Below are 20,136 nucleotides of genomic sequence, written 5' to 3'. Positions count from 1 at the left end.
ATTTTCGCTTTGGATCAGAATGCAGAAATCCATAGAAATAGAACTCCGATGCCAGGCGTTGCAAAGTCCATTCCGGTGGTTGCGTCCGTGCTTTCCAATGTTGTTGTTGTCGCTGTCCACCCTACATAGGCGGGAAAGCCACCGGTGTTTGCATTTAATCCGCTTCGTGGAGTGAACGCCACCATCGAGCACTCTCTCTCGTCTCTCTGATCGTGAACGAGTCTCATAAAATCCCGACTCAAGAGATGGCAGATTCACAAGAGCAGCCAATGCACGTCGAGGAGGACGGGTCAGTCTGGTTTCCACACATATTCTTTCGTACGCGAACCTGTTAATAAATTATAGAGTTACCCCGCTAATCAGTATTCAAATATAATCCGCACTGTATACACGGGGTTGCGCTCACGCTTTTTATTCAGTCCACATATGGGGGATTGAACCCATCCACAATGAGTACAGCCGTTCACACTAGCATGGCGTTTCAGAACCAGGGCTCCTCATAACTCTAGTGTCCTCTAAAGCATTGCTTGGTTTACCATGGAAAATAGATCTGTTATTGCTCTAGAAGATTTTTTGTAACATTCCCTGGAAAGTAACATTATTTCGAGTTCCAAGACCACTGTTCGAGCTCCAAACCACACTGTACTGAAATTTGTAACTGTATTATTCAATTGAATTATTTCAGTATATTTCATGAAAAAAACTATATTTTAATTTAGCTTTTAAGTTCAATTAGGTTCATATATTAATGTCAGCGTTTTCTCCTCTTCAGTAGAGTTATTTGGATATTTAACATATTAGCATGTGTTCCGATACTGGAGTACGTTCAAGAAACAGGATGGGAAAAACTTCAAAAAATGGTTTTATCTCATATTTTTTACCATCTTCGCTTCAAAATACGGAAGCGAAATGACAGCTCAAGCAGAACGTGAAACAAGCTTAACTCCAGTAACATGTTAAGAATATGTTAAGGCAACATGTGTAACCAATTTGTTAGAAATTCTGCAGAGGACGATATAACGAGGTGTATGTGCGTGGTAAAGTAGTAAGTGCACCATAGCCTCTCAGATAAGACTTTTATCCCTTAAATAGAGGTATCCTTCCTTCAGAAGTAAATGAATTATTTTTTATTGTTCAAATGAACACCGAGATCACAACACCGTTCCTTTAGATCATAGTTTCCCCAAACTTTCCGTTCCATCGCCCCCTTCTTCAGAAATTTTTTTCTCTCATTGCCCCCCAACTCAACTGAACCCCTAGGATCCTATGTTAAATCCGTAACTTCTATCGCCCCCCCCCCCCCGAACCATTCCTTCGCCCACTTTGGGAAACACTGCTTTAGATAGAGGTGTCCCTTAAACGGAGGTATGATTGCATCAAGATGGGCTGGGTGCAGTAACCTACGTTGACAAGACACTTGCCGACAAAAGGGTGTTCTAAGGTGTCATAGGTTCAGTACTCATTTAATCCACACCTGGTTATTTCTCAATGCAGATGTGCAATCGTAAACAGTATCCTAACAACTGCACAGCATTTCGCTATCCTAATTAGAGATACTTTCATTGGACAGGGATATCGGGCAAGCTTCCAGTAAAGTTGATCACCTTTTTTTTTCTTCTGCATGGCTGCCAGACTACACACCTAGCCAATAGGATTGCCAAATCATCCAAATGGCAGGTTCACGAGAGCACTTTGCTTCTTCCAGAAAGTCCCCTTGTCAAACGCATCAATCTATTGGTTAGAGGCATGTAAAGAAGCCACTTGGAACAGGCTATAAACTGTAGGCATCAGACTAATTCGCTTTTGAGTGCAGATTATGATAATGGTGGGACAAAAAAAGGAATGGATGTCAATGTATCAATGTCTAAATTTTATTTTTAGGTGAAAAAATTATGCTTTGTTCACAAGCAGGACCATAAAATTCTCTTCAGCAACACCTAAGTTTTGTACAGTGATAGGCCTATCATATTATACTATGCTGTATATATTCAGTGAAGGGATTGAAACGGGAGGGAAATTCAGACAATGGGTGGGCCAATAAAACCATACTGTAATGGCAGGGTGGCAAAATTTTTATCTAGCCAGATAGGTAGCAAAACCATAAAAGCTCCGCTCCCAACAATTATTGTTATGTAGTCTGCCTTTGATATTTGCAGTTTTCGTATACACTATCTCTTTCTCAGTTTTCTATAAAAACACTGTTGCAGTGATAATTCTCGCATCGGAACAAAATATAGGCTAAGTTGAGTTATAAATAAACATTTAAAAAATCCTTCCTAAAGTTTTTTTTGGTGCTTCTGCGAAAGTTTTTCTTCAAGACTGTTGTTTCTAACATTGGAAAACTTGCAAGAAAAATTCGAAATATTGACAAAGGTTAGCTTCATTGCTGTGATTTCCCGTTATTATGGTATCAAAAAATCATCAGTCAGATATTTCATACTACAAAAACAAAAACACTTTCTGGATTGTTAATGGAGAACGGTTGACTGATGAAGACATAGAAGAAATTCGAAAACTATCTAATTAACAGCAATTCAGAAATCATTATAGAAAGGATTAATCGAGCTGACTGCTTCTGAAACCTTAAACAATACTCTATGAAGATGATTATGATTTAGAATCAGAAGGTAAGCTCGTTATGAGCAACATAGTAAAGGGTTCCATAAGTTTAGATCGGCAATGGATTGTTTCCATGAAAGAGACCCATCTGTGGTACGTTTTTCACTTGTATAAATGAAGCATTCTTACTATACTCTAACAAGTGAACTTTAAGGCCAGTCGAGGCCAGGCTCTGTCCCTAGTGGGATGTAAGCCATTTACCCCGAGGGGTAACAAGTGAACTGGAATTTAGAAGAAACGATTAACAGACAGTGTGTTGTTCTTTCCAGGAAGCATCACCTTGAATTTCTGGACCCCTCACAGCTTCTACTTCTTCCACACAAAGCAGATAATGTATAAATGAGATGCCTGAAAAACAGTTTATAGTTTGGGTTATTCGCAGATTTTCTGTATTCGAACGTAATCCTTGTGCACATTTCTGGAACATGTTCACCAATTGTGTATACAAAACGTCACACCTTGAATCATCGTGGCCTAATAACTTGTAAGCAATGTATTGTTCCATGAATGACTGTCACAAAAGCCTTGTGTCTTATCCTTTAGTTTGCTTCTTTCTAGAATTATATGCAATTGAATTGGTGGGGAATCTAATTTGTGATGCAATTACCAATTTAGATGTAATTTTCTTGAACTGTAATCAGTCTTTTGTGACGACTTTTTTTGTTTTCTTAGTTTTAGTAATTCTTTTTTAGCTCGTTCTTTTATTGCTTTCATATAAGTTCCCAGGTTATTTTTCATGATTTTTCGAAATTATGGGACACTCTGTATATGCATAGCTGTTATTCTGTGGTGAGTTCGGTGGACTTGAGAATTTTTGTTTTAGAGGCTGAATTATCAACAGAAAAATTGAGGAATTATTAGCAGTTTATAAAAACTTTTTTGGTACCAATGGCTGTGTGTTTAAGCTTGTTTATAATTACTTGGAATTTTCGACATGATTTTCACGAATACATTTAGTTTGTAATGTAGGTGGGAATACCAATTTAAAAATCCATTGACATTGTTTTTAACAGAGCTTTGATCAACCAGATTTTTTCAGGGGGAGGGGTGAAGAACATATACAAAATATATGTACATATATAGTTCACCTTGTTTAGGTCCGTAACTAAGATTTTTGCCTTCGTGGGGCAAACTTGATTGAGTTACCCTCTGCAAACATTATTTTGCTGCTCCCACAACTTTAAAATTCAATAATTTTATAATGGTGTTCTTTGTTCCCACCTAAAATTGCCACCCGGGGTAGTTGTCCCCCCTAGTTACGGCCCTGCCTTGTTTGTCCATTTCTATTGTATTTTTCAAAGCCTGACCCCCTTTTTCAAATGACGAGCCTGTGCCCAGGGATAGCTTAGACTGTTTCTCTCCTTTAAAAAAATGATTGATCAAACACTTTTTGTTATGAAATCATTATTTAAAAATACAATCATACAATATTTCGGCAAATCACCTAAGGATTTGACCCAGTACAAATACTGAATGCTGTAAAAAACAATATTTTTTATCTTTGTTGACTAAATTATAATTTAAGACTTTCCATTATACATTTGAATTGATTATTTATTATTCAGTATTATTACATTCCTGCGAGTATTGATAAGTATATTCTCTCTCATCCATAGGAGATTATTCATCGGTGGCCTCAGCTGGGAAACAACAAAAGGTATATTATTTTGTACATCCATGATTAGCTTTACTCTTTGTCTATGAAAAATGATATTTCTTCATTGAACCACATATGAACATGCTATATGCCCTGTGATTATAATATCAACATTTTACATCTTTTAATTTTTTTAAACTTAATATTGGAGACTGCTTTTTGTTGGTGTCTACCACAGAAAACAACTGTTTCAAGTTTGTACTATTAGAAGAAAGTTGTACGGGACCTCCTTCATCATTGTCATCGTGCATTTCCATCATAATATTCTGGAGTTCTAATGACCCAGTTCTCGTTTGCTTTGCTCATTTTGAATAAAACTAATAACTACTTTCTCTCATTTAGGCCCACGTATTTTGAAATGCAGCATAGCTATTAGGCTAGGAATGAGGAGACAAACTCAAAATGCAGTCGCTTGCAAATATGGCCACTTGAAAATATAGATGGCAGCGTCAGCAATAATACAAAACAAACGACTCTGACCACATAAATACATAAGGGCAATATACATACACAACATGTTTTGGCATGTACTAATTTGTTAGAAATTCTACAGAGGAATGTGTACAAGGTGCATGTACGGTTAAGTAGTATTCTCTTGAACGAAAATGTCTCACTTTTCTAAAACACTTGTTACCTGTTGCAACTTCTTATCCCTCTTGGGGAAATTCTCTCTTTTCATATCAGTTCAACTTATCGGCAGTATGGTTCAAATTGATAGCCAGCAGTGATGTTGTCTTAGAGATATAGAGCCATAATAGCTTTTTCATTGAAATCTTTTTAGACTATGTAAAATCTTTTTTTTTTTTTTGGGAGAGGGAAAGACGTATCATTACACACTCTCCTACATCTTTGGCAAGAAGGGCAGAAAATCATCTTATAGCTGAGAAAAATGTATAAATTGGAGATCACTATATTTAAAACTTGAGCCAAATATAAAGATTTCTTGCAGGGTTTAAGCTAGATAAAAAATTCCTTTAGCAAAAAAGCGAAAATTGGGGGAAAAACTTTAGCAAAATACTCTAATGCTAATAATTTAAGGTTGGATGTCTTCTCGTTTCGTACCTCCTGTATGCACTTTTGCAAAAGTGGCTAATACTACTTTCACATTTTGCAAAAAATGTGACCATAGCTTAAACCCTGATTTCTTGCGAAAAAAATTTTCTTGGCTCTGGTAATTTGGGTTAGTAAGGCATATCTACCCAGTCTACATGATATCTACCCCATTGCACCAGAGGACATTCTGAAATTTCTGAAATTCCCGTTTGGAAAAATGGATCTGTTCGATCTTAAAATATTTCTAGCACATGCTATTTATAAGTGTTTCTGTCTAAAAAGTGTTGAATAACTAACAATTTGTTTTTCTTTTCAATATGTTATACTTAGAGAGACTCCAAGAGTATTTCTCAAAGTACGGTGAAGTAACAAACTGCGAGGTGATGGTGAAACCAGATACTGGAAAATCTCGTGGCTTTGGATTTGTCACTTTCAAGGATATCGATTGTATAGGAAAAGTACTTTCTAGTGGACCTCATGAAGTAGATGGACGTATAGTAAGTTTTTCCCATCTATGAGTAGTTTTATATTTTATATTTTTATTCTGGTTGCTGTAATATCTGTTTTTATTATTTTCCAGATTTGATCCACTTCTGAATCCCTAATAGATTTTTGATGATTTTTAATTTGTTTCCTTGTTGTTGCCATTCATATGAGTAGTTCCCATAATATGGTTTTGTACAATTTTTATTACATACAGTCAAATCTTGATAAGGCAAATCTGCAACGGCCAACAAAAAACCTTGATTTATTAGAAATTTTGATTTCAGAGGGGGAAAAAGTAATATTTATTAAAATAAATGAGCTATTTTTACGAATATTGTATTTTCAAAATATGTAAAGTATTTGCAGATTCTAATTTAATCATATTTAATTAATGAATGAGAATATTTAGAAATAAACTAGAGATACACACTCTATTATGGAAATGGGCGCATACATGGTACTTGTATAAATGAAACAAATTAAAAATAAAGTGTATAAAAGATTATTTTCTGTCAAAAAATGTTGTGATTTTTGACTTTCTCTCTTTTGGCTTTCTTTCGTGAGAAAGTCATTCCCTTTTTTACCAGCAGACAAATTAATCCGCTAAATGAATACTAAATTCTGTTGTCAAATGCTAAATTATGTTGCTGAATACTAAATTCTATAACTAAATGCAGAATTCTATTGCTAAATGCTAAAATTTATTATTAATTCTATTTTTTTAAATTTCTTTCATTCCAGAAAACATCGACTCGATTTAAAGGAAGGAGTTAAGGGAACATTTTAACACTAAAATACAGAAAAAATTCTGGGGCTAGGTGAAAACTTCGACTTAAACAGATATTCAAGTTATCTGAGTTCGATTTATCGTGAATTGACTGTAATTTACATAACTAAATATAACTGAGTTCATGCAGAATTAGCACATTTAGTTAATCTAAATAGAGCATTTAGAAAATCATTGTTGGTTTACTGTTTAATTTCATTAGAAATCTCACACTTCTCGGTCATGTAGTAATAAGTTTGGCTAATGCAAGCAAATTTTTTGAACTTTGTGTGATTGACTTCTCTTTTCTGTCCTTTTCCTATGAAAGTGGCAAATGGGAAATAGCTTGACTTCTTTCTGTCCAAAAAATTGGTGTTAATCAAAGCTGAAAAGAGACAGGTTAATCTATCGAATAATGTCTGTGGTGTCAAATGCCATTAAAACACCTTGTCCATATTTTGGTCCTTCTTGCACAATTTTGTGAGGTATGCATTGGTTTACCTTATCTTACTTGTATCTTACTCTTGCAAATGAGATGATGTATGAGATGGACACAATGTAGATGGCAGCAGAAAAAAATAGAAATTTTTCTATGATATCGTGAATAACAATCCCCTTTTATTCTTTAAGATTTCATTATTAACGAATGAAATTAGCATATGTATATAAAACACTGCTATGACATTTTTCCTCTAAGTGGTCATATTTGCATATGTGTTTGTAGTTACGTGTATGTTATACGTAGGAGGATACAGTATTTTTTTTGGAAATTGACATTTTTTTCTAGACATGATTGACTCTATGTAGCCTGAAACTTGTTGATATAGTAAGAGGTCTGTCTAGACTTTTTCTAGGCTTCTGTTTTTGTGAAAATTTTCCTTATTTTTATGAAAATGGTCATTAATTTTGTGAAAAGTAATTTTGTGGAAAGCAAAACAATCAAGCTAATTTATCACAAAAGAAATGAAATGCCAAAATTCTGGTTTGTGTATTTGTATTCTATGGAGGGTTCTCTTTTCAAATTCAGAAGGTCTGAAAAATGGAAATTTCAGCTGAATAGACTCCTGCTGGTGCATAGCAGCATACATTGTGACATCAGAATAAAAGTCTTCATTTGCAACCAAAATTGTTTTCTTACAGGTTATACAGCACTGCACAAAATTTCTTCCAGAGATATTTTTCAAAATTTGAAAGATTTTTCTTTATCTTTGTGTGCTATACTTAGTGCTACTAGTTGCACAGGTTGGCCACCCCTGGGCTGATACAAGCAAATGCCAGACTTTTTCTCTTCTCATATTAACAAATTTTAACTGCAGGTATAATAATTTATACTGTAATAAACAGGGTTGGCAGGTTTTTGACACATGGCAGTTTTTGACGTTTTTAAAACCGCAGTTTAAACTGTCACGTCAAAAACCCTCCGTCAAAAACCTTTGTCAAAAACTGTCAAAAACTGTCAAAAACCTCAAATATTGCTTTTCGATATAAAAATTCCCAATGAAAATGCACATGTTAATTGCATGTAATGTTTAAAGTGACTATGTTATACAAAGAATAAATATTTAATAAGATTCTAAAATAATTTTCTACTCCCGACAGAATTATTTTGGACAATATATGTTTTTTTTTTCTTATAAAATTTGAATAAAGCATAACATGAACATTGAAGGGAAAACTGTGGAACGATTTGACATTCTTTGATTCAAGATGATTCTTGACCTTCCAAAATTTCTTCAACTGCTTATATATATGCATTGATATAAACTATCTGCTGTACTCTTTTTACAACAGATAAGTGTTTAAAAAAGTTTATTACATCATGTATGTAATGTTGATTTCTGTTATTATTAAATTATCTAGATAACCACTGATACTTAAAACAATACTCTTATTGCACATAACATTGAAATATATCTAGCGATCAAAATACTAAATTGTAGGACTAAAATGTCATTTAATTTGGCAATGCTAGCTTGTATATGTCAAACTTGGTTTATTCTTACTTTTGCACTATGATATGGTACATTTACTAGTATTTATAATGCAATGGTTTTCCAATTGAAGCTATATTCAAACATGCAAAACAAATGCTTTGGGTATCAAGTCTTGTCAGCTCTGCTTTGGTTGAAAATACTCTTTAAAGCTGTGTGAATTTATACACCCTGATCTAAGAAATTTTTAGGAGAAAATAAATGAGTTTAGTTAGTGCATTAACAGATGCTGCATTAGAAATTTTATATGGAATAAAATTTTGGGCAGATCAGAAAATTTAAAATATCAAAATATATATTTTTCCTCAGTAATTATAATTCTGAATATAAAACCCTTTAATCTAAATAAAAGTAAGTATTTTGTTATTTAACATATCTATCAAGTTAACAAAAACTATTTGACATCATTGACAGTAAGATTTTGATAGTTTTAATACCGAGTTAGTTTCTGGGGTCAATTATTTTGTTTTAATTATTGTAATAAATTAATGTTTAAAAATAAAACATTGTAATATGCCAAAAAGTAAGTTTTTCATCATGTTGTATACCTATTATGTTCAAAACATTATCAAAAGGCATTCATTTAGGATTTTGACAGTTTTCGACAGTTTCTGACAGTTTAAACCAGTTTTTGACGCTTGTCATGTCAAAAACCCAACCCTGGTAATAAATAAAATATAGTAAATGTTATACATATGTAACACATTCTTTTTTTTTGATAGGTTGACCCTAAAATATTCAGTCCCCAAAAGGTATGTTCATGTTTCAATTTTCTTTTAATTTATTTTTGTATTTCAATTTATGGTATGTATCTTGAAACACACATTTTACATTTTTGGCTGTGAACGTTATATTGAATAATTAATATAACCAAATAGTAACAAGTCACACATAAATGACATGCTGTTGATATTGTGCAGTCATGGGTCTACAAGGAACATATTGAGAATTCCAATCTCCTTAATTAACCATTTTTTAAAAATTATCTCATTATTTTGCCCCATACCGTCTTTTTACACATATTCTGCTGCTTACCTAATTTCACTGTCTGAAATACCTTCTCTCAGTGTTTTAATTAATTAACATTATAAATTGCGATGGGCAAGCGATGGGGATGAATCTTTCTTACACATCTCCGGATACGATACTTTTTTGAGAAATAGATCTGATAGGAAAGGGGGTGGAGTGTTGATATACGTGAAATCATGTTTGAAGGCTAGAGAGTGTAACGTGCAGAGAAGTGATATTGAAACCATATGGGTTGAACTTGAGAACAAAAGACGTCATAAGCTTATTGTTGGGGTTTGTTACAATCCACCGAATAGGGATCAAAACTATATCGCCAAAATGCATGATGAAATTTCCTACATGTGTAAGCGAAAGAGGGTTCTCATACTAGGGGATTTCAATTACCCGGGTATTGATTGGGAGAACCTTTCATCTGGAAATCAGTATGAAAGAGACTTTCTTAAGTTGGTGCTCGAAAATTTTTTGTATCAGCATGTATCAGAAGCCACTAGGGGTACTGCTATTTTGGATTTAGTTCTTACTAGTTCTGAGGATCTAGTTGAACATGTTTCGGTGGGGGAAGAGTTTTCTTCCAGTGATCATCGTATCGTCAGATTTCTCTGTAACTTTTCCTCGGGTAAGGTTGATAACAAAAGACTGGTTCCTTGTTTTCGGAGAACTAACTTTGATGTTTTGCGAAGAAGGTTAGCGGAAGTTTTCAAAGACCGGTTGGAATCAGTAGGGGTGGTAAGTCAATGGGAAGAATTTAGTACGAAGCTGTCCTCTGTTTTGCACGACGTCATACCCTTTGTTCGAAAAAAGCGTGTTTGTACATCACACCCTCTATGGTTCACGGATAGCGTGCGGAACCTTTATCTTGAAAAGAAAAGAGCATTCAGAGAGTATAAAAGTGGACGAGGTGACCTATCATTGTTTACTGATAAAAGAAGACTGTTGAAGAAAGCGATAAGGGATAGTAAAAAGCAAGTTGAATCTAGGTTGGCAGATAACATTGGCTCTGACCCAAAATCATTTTTTCGATACGTCAATAATGGATGTAAGGGGACAGTTGGCCCCCTCTCGATAGGAGGCTCAAAAGTAGAGAGCAATGTAGGCATGTGTAGTGCTTTCAATGACTTTTTCGCGTCGGTTTTTAATGGAGATAATGATATTCGATATACGGGTGTTGCATGGGGTAATAAAACGCTCAACGATATTCAAGTGGAAGACGTGGAGGTCCTAAATCTTCTAAGAAATGTATGTGCAAGCAAAGCACCAGGACCAGATGATATCTATCCCAGGGTTCTCAGGGAAGGTGCTAATGAATTGTTGGGGCCAGTCGCACAGATATACAGGAGTAGTGTTGCTGAGGGTATCGTCCCGAGAGATTGGAAACTGGCTAACGTTGTTCCGATATTTAAGAAGGGTAGTAGAGAAGTGGTGTCTAATTATCGTCCAGTGAGTTTGACGAGCTCCCTCTCGAAAATTTTGGAAATTATCATCAAAAGGCAGTTTGTGAAGTGGATAGACGAGAATAATGTATTGTCGGATAATCAGCATGGGTTCAGGAAGGGGAAGTCATGTGTAACTAACCTCCTTTGCTTCTATGATTACGTGACTAAGGCTTTGGGTAAGAGCAAAAATGTCGACGTTGTTTACCTTGATTTCCAGAAGGCATTCGATCGGGTCCAACATGGCAAACTCTTGAAGCGTTTACACGATATTGGAATAGGGGGCAACTTGCTGAATTGGATAGAATCGTGGTTAAGAGACAGGTCGCAACGAGTTATGGGGGAAATTATAGATACGGGGAATTCTCTGGTTGGACAGACGTCACAAGTGGAGTTCCTCAGGGAAGTGTCCTTGGCCCCATACTTTTTTCACTTTTTATCGATAAACTCGATCAGGGTATCGATGGAATTACTAGCAAATTCGCAGATGATGTGAAGCTAATGGGGGTAATCGGGAATGAAAGCGATAGGGAGTTGCTCCAGACCAACTTAAACAAGATTGCAGCATGGGCAAATGAATGGAGCATGACGTTTAGCGTAGATAAGTGCATGGTCGCTCATTTTGGTTCGAACAACCCACGGTTCTCTTACGAGTTGAATGGTGTCACTATCCCGGATGCAACTAGAGTCACCGATTTGGGAATTCTCATTGACGAGCGACTTAAGTTTTCTGAACATTGTTCAGCGGTTGTCAAAAAATCGAATAGAATGCTTGGTCTCATTTTCAAAAAGGTCTCTTCGCGTTCTCCTAAAGTCATTCTTCCGCTTTTTCGAGGCTTAGTTCGTCCTGGACTGGAGTATGCTGTAAGGTTTTGGAGACCATACCTACAGAGGGACATAGACTTGGTTGAAGGGGTGCAGAGAAGAGCTACGCGTGTCCTTATTGGCACACAGGGCTTGAGTTATGAAGAAAGACTTCATTTTTTGAATATGTTTACATTGGATGAACGCAGGTGTCGAGGAGATATGATCGAAGTGTTCAAAATTTTCAATGGGATGGATAAGATGGACCATGAACTTTTAGTACACCGCCAATCGACTGCTTTTACAAGGGGACACCAGTATCGATTGGTGAGGGACAATGCAAGGTTATGGTGTCGCAGGGAATTTTTCTCCAATAGGGTTGTTAATAAATGGAATAGCTTACCCCCGGAGGTAGTAAATTGTAACACAATTGACACGTTTAAAAAGAAATACGATAAACATGTTGGGGTAAATCGAGAAGCTATCCATTCATAGAATAAGACAACCATAAGTATTCTTTATGGGCATTGTATAATATTTTATCATGTGTATATATTGTTTGTAATTTGTGTTAATTGCATTTTTAATTGGGTTGCTGTATTTTTGAAACATATGACAACCATATTTTTATGGGCATCTTTTCATCAGCCACCTCGTTGGGCATTTTGCCTGTTGTGGCGTTGTATTTGTATTTGTATTTGTATTTGTATATATTTTATCTATTTTTGTATTGATAAATTTTAAAAACTACTTTAAAGAGTTTTTATTTTGAATGAGTAGAGCACAATAGCATAAATGCAACATTTGCCTCTGTTAGTGTTACATTTATCAATTCATTTATGTATTATTTCCAGATCAACAAGAGTGTGACTTATCCCAAAGTGTTTCTTGGTGGATTGCCACCGAATTGTACTGAAACTGATATTAGAAGTTTTTTCTCGAGATATGGAAATGTAAGTGTTGTTTTATGGTTTGTAAATTCATTAATTCATTTTTCATTTACTGATTCTCATTCAATGAATGTGTACATATAACATTGAATTTTATTTTTTAGTTTTTACATTACAATTTTATGTATTCATGAAAGAGGTCAGTGGTTACGATTGTGCTGGTTTTTTGACATTTTGAATGTACATTTTAATTTTTAAAAGCTTTCTTATAATGATGCATTTTCTTGAACTTTCTATTATTATATATATTTTTTTCATTGGCCATTCATGTTTTTCATACACAGTGTTATTTCGGCTAATGAAGATGATTTGTTCCAGAATCATGTTCATTAGCAAAACCATGATTTCCCATAGGTTTCCATGGAAAATCATTTAATTTGTTCCGGGTACTGCCCAAAATTTTAAGATAGGTCTTTTAAAACACAAAAGAGCGTTATGAAAAAAGAAAAAGACTAAAATAAACAGCTAAGTAAAGGCTAAAATAAACAGCTTCAAAATTAGATAATTGAGAAGATGAGGTACTGAAGATCATTTTATTTTACTCTATCACACAACCAAAATGTCAACTTTAGTCTACTAAAACTGGTGTTGACACACCCCATTTGAGTTTGTCAGTGTTCCCATTCATTTGTGATTTGGTGTCTGACAATGTGTGTACATTTCTGTGTCTGATACATGAAGATGGAAAAGATGATTTCCTGGAATGTCCAGACTGTTCAGTTTGATGCTGTCTTGTACTGAAAGAATGCTTGCTCTGAAAACATAGGCTCCATTTTTTTCAGCTGAACCATTTATATAAAACAATTCAAAAACCTTCAGAAAAAGAAATGAAGGTACATCTGGAAAAATATTCCGAGGTGAAAATGAGTTAATTGGGTTCGAGTGACAGTAATTATGATGACTGGTGCGCTAAAATTCAGCTTAAAATGTGGCTGTTTTATGATAGTGCATGTATCCACATAAATGAAAATCCATATCCAGAAGCCTAGGCTTTGTTAGCCAAGGTAACACAGCAATCATTAATAACCAAGTGTAATAATAAATAGAGTATGAAATATTTTTAACAAAAGGACCATTTTTTAGACATAACCTGTTAATTGGCAGATCACTGTGAAATATAGTTATTTGCAGAGTTCCGAGTTCAAGAATAAAGTACAGAAATGCATGTAAGAAATAATATTCAGGACAAGCATAAAATAAGTAAGCATGTTCATAACATTTCCCCACTGCAACGAATTATTGAATTGGTACAAAAATTTGTGCGCATGTTATTGTAAAGGATGAGAATTCAAAAATTTACCAAATAGCAATGGATTTTGTAAATATTTAGTGATAAATACAGTACAGTACAATAGGTGAGTTGCAACTTATATTCATTTTGATAGTGTAACTGTCTGTAACTGCTTGTCTTTTTAGTTTAAATTACAAAGTACTTGAGGCTTCAAAACTTGAAAATAACAAAAAATTGTATTGAAATTAAAATTGTTAAATTCTGACCAGTATTTTCATGATGGTGAATAAATTAATTTCCCCCTGGATATTGTGGAAAATGTTATGAATTATGTGCTTAGATAGTTTGTTGCACGATATATACAGGCTGTCCTAAATTGTTTGCACAGTAGATATCTCTGTAACAGTTGACTTTGGAAACATACTTTCACCTACAAAAAGTTTTCAAATGATGTATAATTACTTTAAGTCTCAAAATTTTGTAAGAGGTTGTATACATTAAAAAATATAGAAATTAACTTTTCATATAGGCCCTGTGTGCTAAAACTTCTAATTAGTGAAATGTGAATATGGCACTGAAAAGTCATTTACAAAAAAAATCATATTTTCGAATGCAATATTAATGGAAATATTTGACTAATGATTGAGGGTGTGATTCTCACAAATTGTGAAGTATAAATTAAATTCAAAGTTGAAAAAATTCTGTAATTATCAAAAAATGTAATTGCTATTTATTGTGAATAAAAGAAAAAGATCACAATTATTCTATTTGGCAGTCCCTAAAAATGGCAAATTTGAGCCAATTAAAACTTGCCAGCACAGCAATAAATTGCCAAAATGTAATGATTTTATATATTTGATATCTCTTGATAAATATTGTATTTAATATGAAAGAAATTTTTTGCAAATGACTTTTCAGAGCGAGATCTAAATTGCAATAATTGGAACGTTCAGCACACAGGGACTGTATAAAAATGTTAATTTCTTTATTTTTTCTGTATACTATACCCCTCAAATAACTTTTTATATTTAGTAACTACACGGCACATTTGAAAACTTCTTTTTTAATTGAAAGTATGTTTCTAAACTGAACGGTTATAGAGATAGCTGCTGTCCAAACAAGTTGGAAAGTTGAGCCAAACTAACAGCCTATATATCTTGGTTACAACCACTTCATCTGTCCTATGTAATTTATACGGATAGCAAGCTCCGTTTTTATGCTAGTTTGTCATTACTTAGCAAATTTAATTCCTGTTATATTTCTTCTAGGTAATTAAAGTTGATCTGAAGTACGATCACCAGAAAAAGAAGCCAAAGGGTATGAACCTACAAACAATTGTTTTTACTTAAAATATAATGTTTGTACATTAAGCTTCATAAACTTTATACTGTACATTTGGGATTTTCCATCAATGAATACTGGATGAATATTATTTAAATAAAAGAAAGATTTGAATCAAATAACTAAATATAATATAGAATTATTCCAAATTTAAATTCCTAAATATTTTTTTTTGGGGGGGGGGGGGGGTTATATATCTGTATGCCAGAGGTAAAGGACACCATGTCCCATCCCAAAAGAGAAATTTTACAGGAAAGTCTTTTAGCGATTCAGGGCTCCCACTCATCTACTTTTTGGTAAAATGTCCAACTTTTACCCTACTTTCTCGGTTTTGTCTTACTTTCTAGTTTTTGTCCTACTTTTCCTTTTTTTTTTTTTTATCAAATCCTGTCAACAAAATTAATGCAATTGATTTTAATTGAGTAGGGAATCATAGATATATTGCCAAATATTACAAATGTTGTAGATTGCAATTAATGATTTTGCCGAAGCAGAAATTATATTGTTTATAAGGTAATTTGGAGGAGGAGTGTGTGTGGAACAGTTGGTTTATTAATTTTTCATTGCTTAGGCCATTAAACTAGTAGAGTAGTCATTAAAAACTTCTTTCTGGATGAAAAAAATAATTTTGTATTTACTACTACATCTTGGACAGTAATCAACACATTCATCATTCAAAATTATAGTCCACATTTTGTGTATAGGTGAAACAATAGTTTGGGCCTATTCTAGGTCTGGTGATTCTGATGCTACTCAATTGCATTCGATTGTGATAAACAATATTTACAATGCTCAGCAAAGAGCTAGAAATGGAAGTGCTTCATTTGTCGAAAAAAAAGATTACACTGGTATTGAACAGTAAAATGTAAACAAATCCCTTTAAAAAAGGGATAGACAACACAGTAAAACCATCCTGTTCACCTTGATTTATTTACATTGAATCTTGTAATTTACCCATTTTGCACTGTACTTTTGAAAGTGGTCTCGAAGGAGCGTTATTCTTAAAAAACATATGTCTATAATTTGCTGTGCATTGTTGACCGACTGGGAGACCAAAAAAAATTAGCTGTGGTTGCTAGCAGGCTGTTATGGGCCCAAAATTGTTTTTGTTACCAAGCCGATTCTGCCATTTTATTTTAGCTTGAATCAATCTTATAGGATACTAGATAATGGTATGGAAAAAAATTCAAAATTAAAAAAAAAATAAAATTAATATATATTATTTTAGGTATTTTTTATTGCTATGATTATGTTGTCTGGGAGGGGGTATCCTTCCCCATCCTATTTTTTAGTCCTGCTTTTTCCTACTTTTTCTAATTTTTTGCATGGAAGAAAGAAAATCTACGGTGAAGATTTTTTTAGTATGTCTTTCTATGGAGCTTGCTTGTCCTATAAATTGGATATCTCCATTATTTATTGAAATATGACTTAGTGCCCTATACTTATATATAGAGTGTAACAAAAGTACTACTACTAAATCACACATGCATCTCATACATATTCCTCTGTGGAACTTCTAACAAATTGGTACATGATGGAATGTGCATGTATGTGTGGTGAACCTGATGTGAAATTTATTTCTGTGTAATTCTTGTTGCAGTGCTGCCATCTATTTTTAAGTGAAGTGTAATGGTTGAAGATCTGTACCATTGTAGGCCTGTTGGTCTCTGTAGCGAGACTTATTAACAGAGTGATCGGCTCTCACACTTGCACCTCAAAGTTGGGAACCACAGAAAACCAACTTCAGCTGATCACCACTTTGGCGATGGTAGGATTCGAATCTGGGTCCTCGTGGTGTGAGTCTGTCGCTATGACCACTCAACCACCACAATGGCTAATGAAAGCACTGTAAATCAATTATTATATCCCAGTATCGAAGCAAATGGGTAGTGGCCTTTACCTCCAGCATACTGATACATGCATACTTAAAAAATATCCTTCACGTTTGAAGGTCTATATTAAAGATGAGATGAATATTTTTATATTGGCAGGGTTCTTGTGGAGGAAGTATTGTATTTGTGTTTCAAAAACAGCAGTTTACAAAGTATGTGATGCATGTATCAATTTTTATTGAGGAAAAAAAGATTTTTTTTTAAATTAACTGAAAGAAAAACCTGAAAATATTCATCACTTTTTAAATGACAGTTCATTGGATGAAGTTTGAGTGCTTAGGATTTGTCATTAAGAAATATTTTCTAATAAATGTTTATTTGTGGCATAAAACAAAACAAAGATAAGAGACACCTGGTTGCATGGAATTTGAATTCTATGACAAGAGGGGCATATATATTCTCATGTGGTAAGTGTTCAAAGATGTCACTCAGAATTTGTGTATTATTGTTCTAAAGCAGTGGTTTATTTCATGATAGGTTTTGGTTTCCTATCTTTTGAAACAGAAGATAGTGTAAGAGCAGTTTGTGCTGAGCGCTTTGTGAAAATTAATGGAAAGCAGGTAAATACTGTTTCGTATGTATCTTATGTTATCTTCGTATGTTATCTTATTTTTTAAAGGTTTTTCTTTGTTGTTCTTATTATCATGATAAACTCCCAAGTAACTTGGCATCAAAGAAACTATACTTTACTCATGTAAAAAATGCATGTAAATATAAACCTCAATATTCAATTCATATAGATCAAGTTTTAACAAATGGAGGGCTTGCAGCAAGAAGAGGTTAGCTCTATTTTTGACACTTTTGAGTTAAGACCACTTTCTGTTTTAAAAAATAACATTTGTTTCATTTGGTGCTGGATGAAGGTAACTCCACAGTTAGTTTCCGTGTCTCTCAATAGATAGAGCTAACACAGTTGTAGCCTTGGGGCTAGAACGGGACTGACTCCTTGGCCCAATGGGGATTAAAATGGAGCTAATCGCTTCTTGCAACAAGCCCTTCAAATACCAGACATCAGGTCACCATCCCAACTAGAAAATGGCATTGCTGCCTAAAATTTTATGTGTGTGATATTTAAATTAGAGTTTGGGGGAAAACACTTAATTTTTTTAATTATGTCAGCTTGTTGTCTATTGAAACGGAAAGGATTCACCCAGTTCCACAAAAGTGGGAAAAATTTGTTTTTATTACCCTTTTCCTCAAAAAAAAAAAAATGTTTGCTCCTAATATATTTTACTGCTGCCCAAATTATTTTTTGGTTTGTTAAGCTCTGATATAGATGGTCAAGAAAGTTACCTTGTCCAAAATGAATAAAGCTTGATTAGTGGTTTGTGATTCATTGCTGAAACAGCATGCACCCTATTTTGGAAACAGAAGTCATTATCTTACCAAATACTTATACAGATACTCCATTCGTGTTTAAAATCCCCTTGGAGTTGTGAAAATATTCCATGATATACGTTAGCAATTCTATATACTGTATATCAGTTATTTAAAGGGTTGAACCTTTTGATCAATTTCAGTTGATGACATGAACATTATATTTGATTAAATAACTTAAAATAATACATATAACACATCTCTATAGGTGGAAGTTAAGCATATGGAGAACTGGAACTCAAATGCATCTTCAGGATCTTCAAACACTCCCGCCATCCCATTATCTGCCTTAGTTTGTCCACGTTGCGGGTTCAGACCTTTGGTTCCTTGTGGCGATGGAAAATGGGGTAAGCTGAAAATTATTTTCTTGGTTAAGCCAAGTTTAAATTCCTGTAGTTATATCCATAACAGTTCTATCCACTCATAACGAACACAGTTATAACAAGAAGTGCCAGAGTGGTGCAGTGGTAAGATGCTTATCTTCCACTATGAAGGGTACCGTCAAATTCCACAGGTTTCAATCCATGCAAGAACATCCAAAACAAGTTCTTTACATAGCGAGCCTGGGGTGACCATCAATAGATGATGCTTTCATTTTCCCACCCAACTCTACTGGTTGGAAATTGCCGTGTGGTAGTATATGACTGGAGTTGGTAAAGTAGTAGTTATAAAAAGGATTCCATATTTTGCATACTAATTGGGGGAAAAATTATTGGTGCAAATTATGGATGGTTACATATTTTTATGTATTTTTGCTTCATTCTTATCTATTTAATGAATGTTTAAATTAGCAAAACTTTAGTATCATTTATTTATACTAGAATGTATTTAATTTGACAGCACATCTTTGTTTAAGCCAGTATGAGTGTAATAAAATTTGTGTACAATGAATATCTTTGCCGCTTTCCTTGAGTTCATTTTAAACAAATCCAACTATATTTGAATTTGAAGATATTTGGTGCATTCTCATGCACAAAAGATGCTTTCATTATTTAACTAATTTGATTTGCCTTTAGTGTTTTAATATTCAATGTTAGTGATACATGGCTACTTTTTAGTTGTATAAAAATACAGTCAAATCTTGATATGTCGAATATGTAATAGCTGACAAATAACTTTGAGTTATCGTTAATTTGATTCATTTGAAATTTCTATTTCATGAGAAGTAAGAAAAGGGTTTTTTGAAATAACAGTGCCATTTACGAATATGTATCAGTAAAAAACATCAAACTACTGGACATGAAATTGGCAAGGATAAATCATTCTAATGCCTGATTATTGAATGAGAAGAAAAAAATTGAAAAAAAAAAAAAAACACATAGACACATTGCCGTTTATATTATGAGTATAGACAAAAACAGCATTTTATAAATTAAACTCACAAATAAAGAGAAAGCAAGATTATTCTGTGCAGAAAATGCAGTAATTTTTTATTGTCTCATTTCATCCATGTTTGAAGAGAGTCTTGCACAAATGATATCCTTGTTTTTCTTTTAAATTGCTGATACAG

General features: G+C 33.8%; 1 protein-coding gene across 1 annotated transcript in view; it reads left to right on the top strand.

The window, feature by feature from the left end:
• The window catches only part of LOC149078385 (heterogeneous nuclear ribonucleoprotein 27C-like), a 29,145-nt gene continuing 9,009 nt past the window's right edge, over window positions 1-20,136 (top strand). The window contains exons 1-8 of the mRNA XM_089242034.1: window positions 1-289; window positions 4,236-4,276; window positions 5,660-5,826; window positions 9,295-9,324; window positions 12,690-12,788; window positions 15,285-15,333; window positions 17,727-17,809; window positions 18,835-18,973. Coding sequence (XP_089098160.1) covers window positions 246-289; window positions 4,236-4,276; window positions 5,660-5,826; window positions 9,295-9,324; window positions 12,690-12,788; window positions 15,285-15,333; window positions 17,727-17,809; window positions 18,835-18,973 — 652 coding nt within the window. The 5' untranslated portion in view covers window positions 1-245. The remainder of the gene's footprint in view (window positions 290-4,235; window positions 4,277-5,659; window positions 5,827-9,294; window positions 9,325-12,689; window positions 12,789-15,284; window positions 15,334-17,726; window positions 17,810-18,834; window positions 18,974-20,136) is intronic.

The sequence above is a fragment of the Pholcus phalangioides genome, unplaced genomic scaffold (assembly GCF_987345545.1).
Source record: "Pholcus phalangioides strain wild (caught in Gottingen) unplaced genomic scaffold, Ppha-v1.0 ptg000014l_1, whole genome shotgun sequence".
Taxonomy (NCBI): domain Eukaryota; kingdom Metazoa; phylum Arthropoda; class Arachnida; order Araneae; family Pholcidae; genus Pholcus; species Pholcus phalangioides.
Note: the sequence above shows the minus strand (reverse complement) of the source record. Positions and strands in the feature narration are given on the sequence as shown.